The 11,851-nt window shown below is 34.7% G+C and overlaps 1 protein-coding gene across 1 annotated transcript in view; it reads left to right on the top strand.

Moving 5' to 3' along the window:
- The window catches only part of Pgant5 (polypeptide N-acetylgalactosaminyltransferase 5), a 28,116-nt gene that overhangs the window by 8,581 nt on the left and 7,684 nt on the right, over positions 1 to 11,851 (top strand). The window contains 7 exon segments of the mRNA XM_017627020.1: positions 1,772 to 2,118; positions 2,621 to 2,658; positions 2,661 to 2,786; positions 2,927 to 3,048; positions 3,146 to 3,342; positions 5,809 to 5,986; positions 6,261 to 6,441. Coding sequence (XP_017482509.1) covers positions 1,772 to 2,118; positions 2,621 to 2,658; positions 2,661 to 2,786; positions 2,927 to 3,048; positions 3,146 to 3,342; positions 5,809 to 5,986; positions 6,261 to 6,441 — 1,189 coding nt within the window.

The raw sequence follows: 11,851 nt of genomic DNA, 5'->3' as shown, positions 1-11,851 counted from the left end.
CCCCTCAGATGACAAATTAGAATAAGCTTAAAAAATCTGCATAAAAATACTTAAAAATCTTTTCAACGGTGGGTATTTTCACACATCTTAATTCAACTTTGAATGACATTCGTTCATCGTACTTTTCTCTTTCACTCTTTGAATGAGTGTATTAGCAAAGAAAAAATACCTTTCCAATGACACCTCTCAAGTCTAAATCGGAAGAGTTTAGGTTCAGTTATTCAAGTTTTTCTTACATCAGTCACTGAAAAAAGTTAAGAAAACAGCATCAAAAATCTCATCATTACGATTCCGTTAAATTTTTTATTTTTTTTTTGTTAAATATTTTTATGCCAATTTTTTACGCTTAAACCGTTTTGCCATTTAAGGGGATTTTTTCAAAAAAAAATCTTTAAGAAACTATTTTTATTCGTAAAAAACTCCATTTCTGGAGGTATTTTCAAATCGGTCCAGCTCACTTACATCTTAATATTTTTCCGAAATATTTTAGTGGACGTCTTAAAATATAATAGATTTTATAATTCCAATGGAAAAATAGTATAGATTTTTTTTTGTATGGGGAGTGATGCAGTCTAATGTACATATGTACATATATGACCGATGACCAACTGTGAACGTAGTAAAGTACGCTCTACAAATTTATGCATTTACTCATACGCCTGTGCATATATTTAGTACCTACTCGTACATGAAAGTCTCCATTAACTAAACATTGTAGTATTTTGATTAAAGAAACGTCATTTGTTGCATGCAATAAGCGCGCACGACATGGCTGCTTGAAAACGAACAGTGGCGAAAGTGCCTAAAATGCGAATCAAAATCATACAAGATTAAAATTAACCCACTAGCCCAAGCACGTAACCTTTCCAGGATTCTTTCGTGTAGTTCGGACGGACCCCTACAAGCTAGTATAATTTCATTCGCATGCGTCACAACTTCGACATCGTTTCTGTTGAGTTCTAGCAAGTAGAACAGAACGCCGGGCCATGGGCAGCAACGGCAGGGCTTCTGATGATGCTGAAGCATCACATCTAAAGTGAGGCGCTAACCATATGCTCTCCAAGCAGTTGTTACTGGAATGCTTACGCAGAAACCAACTCAAACCCACTTGTTTTGGCCAAAGCCAACAACTTCTTCGTAAACTAATCGACGAAATCCGATCGTACACCATACAACTGCTGAATCGGTCCCACTACCGGGAAGGTTAAAATCAAAATTCGAGTTTTTGCGGCATCGTTTTAGGAGCAGTAGTGGAGACAATACTCATGCGATGAATTTTGCCATTGGCGTGAGAATAGCGCAATGAACATAAGATCGCTATAGCTCTCTAAATAAATAATAGATTTGCCTAAAAATATGGCAACTTTTGAGAGGAATATATACCAGCTTTTAGGCACAGCAGTTAAGTAGTTATTTGTTTAAAGAATTTTGGTGATCAAAATTTAGCATAGCGATTTCTACAATTCCATAGCTAAATTCTAGACTTTAACTATTAAAAGCTCAACGCACCGTGCAAGAAGCATAACTGAACATGTGAATGGGCAATATTGCAAGTTCCATCCCGTGAGTGGAGTTGGTGATGTAAAATACATGCTCATATAGTATGCACGTTTGTGACAAAAAAATGAGAATAATGTGTCTACATACATACATATGTAAAATGGAGCATGTTTTATTAAATTTAATTTCTGCATTACAAAAAATTGTCACTCTTTACCTTTACAACACTAATCACAAGCAATTTTTCATCCTCTTGTTTCCTCTCTTACAGGTGCCCGATGCACAAAAGCTTGTCGACGAGCAAAATATGGTCGATGACAGTGAAATTAACACAGAAAAAAATTTGGATGGTGATGCTGTTGGTGGTGGCAAAGGACCAGGTGGCTTTGCGGGTGGCGGTATTTCTATGACATATCGCAGCACGATATTAAAAAAATGGCATTCCGCACCGACGGTAAAGGAGGTGAAAGGCAACCATGGTGAAATGGGTAAACCAGTAAGAATACCATCGGAAATGAAGGACGTTATGAAGGAGAAATTCAAAGAGAATCAATTCAATTTACTAGCCAGTGATATGATATCATTGAATCGTTCGCTGACCGATGTGCGACATGAAAAGTGAGTATCTACCTCGAATGAATGAATTTTAACTAGCTACATTAAGGTGCCTCACTAAAAGGTTGCGGGTTTTCGAAAGGAATTATACTATTCATTATACATATTTTAAGACTTCCGCTAAAATATAAGTGTCGGAAAAATATTAATATTTAGGTGAGCTGGACTGATTTGAAACCTACAAAAGTCTTAGTATTTTGGTTCCGTTGATAAGATTATAAAAATGGTATGCAGTCTTCTTCTATCATCTTAGGTTATTTTTGGAAAAAAAGTTATAAACGAATTTTATTTAAAAAAAAAACAATTTTGCAGGTATTTTCAAATCGGTCCAGCTCACGTAAATCTTAGTCTTAAAATATAATAAGTTTTATAATTCCGATGAAAAAACAAAACCGATTTTTTTACGGAGAGTGATGCGTCCTAATGCATATAGCATATTAAAATATAAGGCTTTTTAAATGGAATTTATCTTCTGACCACAAATAAATGCGCTTGTAATTTACAGTTGCAAGAAGAAGCATTATGCATCGAAACTGCCAACAACTCAATTGTGATAGTTTTCCACAATGAAGCGTGGTCAACACTACTCCGCACCGTTTGGAGTGTCATCAATCGCTCACCGCGTACGCTACTCAAAGAGATTATTCTTGTGGATGATGCCAGCGAGCGTGGTAAGTGTGACTTAAACATTTAAAATCAAAAGCAAAAAAAAAAAAATCGATGACACTGCGAAAATACATTTATGTATGTAAATAAGTAAAACATTAATTATTTTTTACTTAATTAAAACTTGCATTCATTTCGCTCACAGATTATCTAGGTAAGAAACTGGAGGATTATGTGGCGACACTACCGGTGCATACGTTTGTGCTGCGCACAGAAAAGCGTTCTGGTCTCATACGCGCCCGCCTGCTTGGCGCCGAACACGTGACGGTATAATGATAATAACCTTTTCTGTTGTTTGTTATGGTTTTTGTTGCGCTAACATATTGCTGTTTTTTTCTCTTGCCCGCCTGCTGCTTGTTTGTAGGGTGAAGTCATCACATTCCTGGACGCACATTGTGAGTGCACAGAGGGTTGGCTGGAACCGTTGCTGGCGCGCATTGTGCAAAATCGGCGCACTGTAGTGTGTCCCATCATTGATGTGATCTCTGATGAAACCTTTGAATATATAACTGCTTCGGACTCGACGTGGGGCGGTTTTAATTGGAAATTGAATTTTAGATGGTAACGTGAAAATGAGGTTATGATTGTTAAGTGAAATAGTGTTGGTCGTGTTGGTTGTGGCATGTTGGCTGATAGTGGCAACAATGTTGCTACTGTATTGGAAAGTATACAACAGTTATTGTATTATACAGAGGATGCAGCATGTTTTAATACGAGCCCTTTAGGCGCGCTTTTTCAGATACAGACATACATTTTTAATATTTACATAAAGCCAGCTCATAACCATTTTCTAGGACCATTCAAAAATTTCTAATCGGCAGTCGTCTGTTAAAATACTTAGGTAAAATTATCACTTTCGTTTTTCTGGCGTTAAAATCAGTTTAAGTACTTAACTCCCCACGAGGTTATTTTTGTTGGTGTTACAGCATACAAATTCCCCAAAGAGGTTTTGGCGAGGTGATGCTGGAGTGACAGTCCTTGTGGTCAGATATAAATCTAGGTCGTTCCGGTTACGTAGACCCGACTGTCGTGGGAACTGTCGAGGCCTCTTTAAATGGTGTTCACTTGATGATCTGCCCGAGCAGAAAAAAGCAGAAATTACCCGCCACGGAGCTGCTTCTTCAATGCTGACTATCGGCGGCGAACGTCCTTGCGCCAGGTACCATCTCGAGAGGGCAGACCATTTCGAAGCAGAGCGTTGTGGGGATGATTCTCCACAACTATGGGGAACTGCTTCAATTGTGTTTCACGTTGTGTTCTTTCGTCAGCATTTGACTTTTGTCGTGGCGACGTACACTGGCAGTCTAAACAGGATTAATGTTTTTTTTGTTTTTAATGTTTACACTGTTTTTCAAATTTTTTTATGAAAAAAGACGTAAAGAAAACTTTCAAACTATATATAGAATTTAGAAAAATTCAACAAAGTAACATACAAGTTTAGAGCTTTTTGATCAAAATTTAGAAAAATTCCATAAATGTTTTATCGAAGTTTTGAGCTTTTTAATCAGAATTTTTATAAAATTTTTGGATATGTCATTACAAGGTTTATAAAATTTTAGTAAGTAGTTTGAAAATTAGCATTAATTTTATTTTTTTTTTTGCTGAGGGCTTTTGCGGTTTTTCATATAAATATGGCAGTTTAGGAAAACTGGCGTTTGATTTTTTTAATTTTTTCTTGCAAGCGATCTTGTGCATATTCGTCCACAAGAAATTCAGGGTTAAAAGTGAAAAACGCCGTCATCAAAAAAAAATATATAAGCCTTGTAACTGCATACCCAAAACTTTTATAAAAATTCTGATTAAAATGCTCAAAGGTTGGATAAAAATTTGTGGGTGTTTTCTAAATTCTGCATAAAATTTGGTTTACATACATAATTACATATATGGTATTTTGTTTAAGCGTGAACCATATTTTTATTCAAAAAAAAATAACAAGAAAACTTAGCATGAAAAACATTGTAAATATTAAAAACAAAACACCATTCATCCACTACGAACTGCAAGTATAAGTTGACACATTTGACGACTTCTCCACTGCGATTCGCTTATCCTGTTAACAATAATTAACCACCGATACAGGTCAGTGACTTGCAGTCACTCAGTCTCGAGTTATGTAGACTCTAGACCTGTGAATGCCGTTCTAGGCACACCACCCCCGGACATTGACGAGACGGAGCTTCGTCTGCCTCGGGAGACGCGCACTACACTTGCACAACTTCGCTCCGGCTACTGCAGAAGGTTAAACTCCTACTTGAGTAGGCTGAATGAGGATGTGCCGAATGAATGTCCGGCATGCGGGGAGACCCCACATGACTCGAAACATCTCTTCGCATGCCCGGCAAACCCGACATCCCTAACGACCTTGTCCTTATGGGCAAACCCCGCAGAAGCTGCACGCTTCCTAGGGTTGCCGTTAGTGGAACTTGACGACAACGACTGAGATACCAACCGATCTGGGCGGGGTTGTTGTAGCCGCTACAACAACAACAACAACAGTGACTTGCGGACTTAGTTTCTGCGATGAAGAAGAGAAAAATCTATCGAACCGTATTCCCAAGTTTATTCGTTTTTGCAGAATTCATCCCTGAAATTGGCTGTAGTTCACCTTCCCCGTCAGAACTTTGTGTTAGTCTTGGGAACGTTACCTCATACTAAGTAGGTATATGTCTGCTATCAGATCAATTGTGGTTATGTAGGATTTTAGCCTACTGCACGAGCCCGATCGAAGTCTGTGAGCTAGAGTGTGTAGCTAGATACAGATTGGGAAACGTTATTAGTTACTCGTTTCCTGGCAGTTCTTGATTCATCATCCTATAGACCAGTGTTTTCCGAAAAGTGATTTTACTATGTCACTGTCCATATAAAATGTTAAGCACTTTTTAAAGAGCTTGGCTGATGCGCCTATCTAGTAAGCATGTAAAGCTTAAGAAAAAATAAAATTCGTCACAACCCGCCCATGACTGCTATATACGAGTATTACCAATTATTTCCACTATATTCAAAAACAATTTCATTTCCTCTTTCCAGGTATCGTGTTCCTCAACGTGAAATGGAGCGTCGCAATAATGATCGTACAGCGCCGCTGCGTACGCCCACCATGGCGGGTGGATTATTTTCGATCGATAAAGATTATTTCTATGAAATTGGCTCATACGACGAGGGCATGGATATATGGGGTGGTGAAAATTTAGAAATGTCCTTCCGGGTAAGTAGCTAAACAATTTCGAGGCGCAGGCGTATCATAAAACTTCATATAAATTACGAAAGGCTTAATTTCCAGTAAAAGAAAATTTGCTGAATTAGTCAAAGCAAAGCAGAAGAATAACTAAGTATTTGTATTTGTAAATGCAGCCGTTAAGCGCGTCGCTTTATTGAATTTTGAAATGAAATTATATATTTTTTGTATTATTATTTTGCTTATTTTATATTGGCATTGTTAAAAAAAAAAAAAAATCATATTTTATACTACTACACTCTAGATATGGCAATGTGGCGGCATTTTAGAAATAATACCTTGTTCACATGTGGGTCATGTCTTCCGTGATAAATCGCCTTATACATTCCCTGGCGGTGTGGCCAAAATTGTGCTGCACAATGCGGCGCGTGTGGCCGAAGTGTGGTTGGATGAGTGGCGTGATTTTTATTATGCAATGAGCTCAGGTTCGAAAATGTGTCTTGTTCACATTTGTTTACTACCACTACTACTATGTAATACTACTACTACTACTACTACTACTACTACTGCTACTACCACAACTACAAAAACAAAAATACATTTGTTCTTAACTAAATATATGTATGTGCATATAGATATGTGCATTCTACTTGCGACACTATTACTACCACAATACTACATACATACATTACCACAAATTACCAAACTATTTTGGTTTTATTTTATATTTGGAATATTATGCCCCCTACCCCACTTGTATTTACTATTTTTTATTTCAACTTGACTAACAAACTAAAAATTAAGTAAAATTTTTTTTTAACGCTACATGTACCTATTCGTAATAACGTTTGATTGATTATCTTTTGGTGCCTATTTTTTGCTAATAACTTTTTACGCTCCATTTTGCCATTCAATTTATCATAATTTGATCATGCTCTAATTTAAATCTTAATTATTAAGCATTGATGTCGTAAACACAAAATTTTTTACGATTACACTTTTATGTAAAATGGAAATGAATTGTTTCGAATTGTTTTTCGTAATGAAAAATATGGATTTGACTAACTGAGGCTAACTGAGAAGAAGAAGAAAAAGTAAATTGAAACTGAAAATATTTAGTCTTGAAAATCTCGAAAAATCTCGGTTATTGCAAAACGATCCAACTTCATAAGAAAAAGTATTTTCAAGTTTCGTGATATTCAACCTTTCTAGCGTTTATAGTATTCTCGAATAATTTTTTCCTAAAAACTTTCAGTGCGTTTGAATATTCAAACTCCTATTCTAAAGCAGCAATCTATAAATCTATATCTGGCCAAGGACTGTCACTTTAGCTTAAAGCTCTTCGGAGAATTTGTATGCAGTAACAACTATTTACGGACTAAATTGAGCCGAGATAATCTCTTCGAAAAGTTATATGTATTAATATAACGTATTATTTTTGCCTCAAATAAGTCCTATTTGTTTAAAAATAATAACTTGTGCCCATGGGCTTTAAAATAAAAAAAAATATGTATACTCAGTCAAAAATCACAAAATATGGTTCCTTTGAGCTCAAAAATCTTTATTATCATTACAAAACAACATTTTCTAAAATACAGTATTTTTTTCAGATTGGTATGTTACCTTCAAACACTGAATAGTCTTTTGAACTAGAAAAAGTCTCGAATCCTTCGAAAAAGTTCGAAACTTTTGAGCGTTCCACCTAATCAAGTTTGAAGGAAATACACCCATACTTATATTTAGACGTTTTTTTTCACTATTGGCTCGCATCTACTTTTTGTTTAAGCGCTATATGTTTCAATTTTAAATCTTTAATATTATTGGATTTTCAAAATCAAGATAATATCATATAATATCATCATATAATAACATAAATTGTTTGCTTTTTTAATTACAATAACCCAAAATATTGCTAAATTTTTTCACTAATTTTTAACTACCTACATATATTACCTACTTTTTCATTCTATTAATTAACTTTTGGCTCATCACAAACACGAACCAAACAAAAAAAAAAAAACTATTTAAAGCTTCACCAGGAAATATAATAAACTCTGATCTCAGATAATTAGTTAATAAAGGGGTTCAACAATCCTAAAAATGACATTCAAACACAAACACACACAACAGGGACACATTTACCCTGAAAGTTATTTTTTTCCAAACTTTTTCAAGTGAACTTTTTGTTGGTATGCCACTAAATAAGTTAGTGAGCTTATGCCCTAAAACAAACTGATGTAACCCGAGTATAGATCCAGGTGCCATGACGAAGTAAGATTAACCACTGATTGCCTGAATTTTCGATGTATATTATTCAGGCATACATAGGCCTACGTTGCCGGATTTCTCCCCTGGTGTTAATTATCGACTATACGAGTACTAAGCTTTAGAGTTTTTTGCATAAATCGTGGTGATCTCCGAAATAGTGCTATAACTTCTACCGCTTAGACTTTGTTGCTTTTTCAATTTTTCCTAATAAACAGTCGTGGTACAAAGCTCAATAAAAATATTAAAAATAAAATGTTAACAAGCCACGATAAAGTTAGTTTGATTTTCTATTTTAATAAATCATTTTGTATCTTCCTTTATTTTTATTTGGTTTAAATGCCTAATTTATGGTTATTTCAAATTGAACTCGCATTTGAAAACACTAAATTGGATTCTGCGTTTATGGACTGTTATGCACACCAACGCGAGCAGTGACAAAACAGCTGAATTTCAGCCAAGGCTAGCTTGATTCTACAGAAAATTAAAATATGTGTAAAGTTGCCAGTAGAATTATAACTTTTGAGGCCAAAGGATGTGATTTAACGGTCTAGACATGGCGCCCTTCTATTTTTGCAGCGTTTCTTTGCACTTGTCATAGTGAGCATATTTTGAGCGATTGTCGAACTATGCCGGGATTCAATAAATATCCATTTAGGGCTAGAATCTCAAGAAAAATCTACTAAAAAGACGTAACAACATCGTAACTGAAATGGAAAAAGTCGTGACTATTTTTTTTTTTTCATAAAATAATTTATGAGTTGTAATTCGATGAAATCCGATATATCAATCAAATACTGAATTTTGAATTTTATATTAGTTAGGACTTAATGTATTTGAACGACGATGTTTGTTTCGTCTTTTTGCATTTCAGATGACGATATATACATACAAAGATTTCTAACGATAAAATGTTCATACAATATTGTATGTGGGATAGGAGCGCGCATGCCTCGAGACGCCTTATTCTCCATATACAGTGACTGAAACAACTGTTGACATGTATAAACAAGTTGTTTCATATCAATTTTTGTTCATTAATTTTTATAAAGATTTTGTTCATGCTTTCACCAAAACCATATAAATCAATGTTTCAAGCTTTTTGCAAAATTTAGAAAAAGTAAAAAATTTTAATCAAATCCTCTAACTTTTCTATCTGAATTTCTAAAAAACTTTTGGGTATGCAGTTTTATAGCTCATACAATTTTCGTGTAATTAAATGCCGTTTGAATCAGCTAAGAATACGCGTTGATTTTAAATAATATTTTTAAGCGCCGGTCTTTTGCGGGTTTTTTGCATATAACAAGTGCAATAATTTATGAAAACTGGCGGTGATCTAATTTTTTTTAAATTTTTTTTTTTTGCTAACGGTCTCGCACAATTTTTTGCCCATAAACTTCATATTTGTTGGAAAAAAGTAAAAAGCTGTCAGCAAAATACAACATTAAAAATCAATCCCAATTTTCACTCGCTTGAAACTTGCGCTTTTAATATACTAAAATGTATGGGCTACAAAACTGCACGTCCAAAAACTGTTCTAAAATGCAGATTAAAAAGTTCGAAATTTCAAAGAACATTTGTAGAACTACTCTAAATTTCATAAAAAGTTTTAACCTTTGATTTATATAGGTTGGTTAAAGCGTAAAAAATATTTGTATATTAAAATAACAAAAAAGACATAAAAAAATAACAAAAAAAAATATAATAAAATAACAATAAAAATTTCTTTGAAACGCCACTGTCTGTCACATGACGAAGTCACTGTACATACATATGGGTGTTTCCAGCGGAAGGTCCACCACGACAAAAAAAATAAAAGTTTTATATCTAACGTATTTACGGGCCGATTTGTCTGCATTTTAAAATATATACTGGCTATGTAAGTAGAATCATGTTTGCATAAAATGGTCTTCCTAGGTGGTGCCAAGGTCGAGATATTTCGAAAAACCGTATTTATGGTCCGATTTGGTTCGAATTTGGCGTATGTGGTTGAAACATAATAAATCATAGATTTCTAATAAATTGATCCTGAATTGGCGCTAAAGTCNGTCACATGACAATCTTCCATTATCATGCGGCGTTCAGCATCGCTGTTTTTTGGCATTAAAAGTCCCTGATTGTTGGTGCTCCAACACCAAAGTTCGACACTGTCGTTGTGGCAACGTGTGTCGATGTACCGTCGTTGTATCCATCCGTCGCGAAACTTGTTTTAACAATCATCCCATAAATCGTTCTTTTGAAATACAAATTTTTGTTTGTCAACTTAAAACCTTGAACTGTCTGTAAACAACATAAACCGCGCTCGTTCTCTAAGACCCAATTTAAAATGGCCTATTTAAGTACAGATGTTGACTAACTTCAAAAATTCATTTTCACGTCATACATTTACAGCCCTATTCCCATGTCAATGACAAAACTGAACGGCTAACTATTGTCTTTACTACTGCGCCTAATACCATGCCCCAAATTTAGTTTAAGCGCTCTAATGGTGACAATTGCCATTTTTATTGTTATGACCTACTGAGTAAGCGTCAACGGCGAATAACCTGATAACCATTGTGACAATAGTCGTACGATGGATTTTGTCAATGATGTGGGCATAGGACGGTTAGTCTGCACCTAAATGACCAAAATTGGATATTTAAATATGAGATGTGCAACCCTGTGTTTGTGCCAAACAACAATCAGCTGTTCAGCGCAAAATGTAAACAAACAATCAAATGCAACAACAATTTCATGGAACAAGCAACAGTGTTGCCACTTGCTTGGCATATTTAAATAAAGTTGATTTGAAACCTAACGAAAACTAAATGGCATTTAAATAACAATCCAAAATTAAACTTAGCACCCCTCGGATGCAACAACCCAAAAAAAAAGAAACTATAACGCTAGCTTAGGGTGAAAAGTTGCTAAGTCCACTTTACTAAAACAAATATATTTTGATGCATGAAGTAAGAACGAAATAAAATACATCGTTTCGTTTATTTATAACCGTTTTTTTTTCAGTGATACGCAAATATATTAAGTCCAAAATAGTCACAGAAAATGTGGCAAGTCCCAAAGAGTGCTAAAACTTTTCATCAGCCTTGTGTAATTTGATTCTTTTAGAGTGTTTTAGCTTGGAAAAAGAGAAATCTTCTATTAAAATTTTGCAAAATAAGGGCTCGAAGCAAATGAGTTTGAAAGGTTTTTATTCTCTCCTATTAAATTTGATAAAATTGACTATGCAACTTTTTACTCTAACCTAGCCAGCTGTATTGTGCCAGTTATAGCCCGTTGCAATAATACAATTTTCATGACACTTCATAATACAATCATGAAAAATACACTCCCAGTCATTTGAATAGCACACCCTTTTGATCATCAGTATGTACCGCTTTCCTTTTGTTTGTTTAATATTCATAATTTTTTTATAAAAATGTAGCGTATTCTACGTGTAAATTTGATTTAAAAATTGTATGCAAATTTTAAAGACATGTCAACAAATGGGTGAGCTATGCTAATGACCTGCTGTGCATAAGGTTATAATATTTTTAGAAAACTTTCGGGTATGCAGTTTTGTAGCTTTGGTATAATAAAGTGCAAGTTTAAAATGGCTACCAAATACCGTTGATGTTTGACAATTTTTTT

Source organism: Rhagoletis zephyria, unplaced genomic scaffold, assembly GCF_001687245.7.
Source record: "Rhagoletis zephyria isolate East Lansing unplaced genomic scaffold, Rhagoletis_zephyria_1.1 Rzeph_scaffold_04995, whole genome shotgun sequence".
NCBI classification, from domain to species: Eukaryota; Metazoa; Arthropoda; class Insecta; order Diptera; family Tephritidae; genus Rhagoletis; species Rhagoletis zephyria.
Note: the sequence above shows the minus strand (reverse complement) of the source record. Positions and strands in the feature narration are given on the sequence as shown.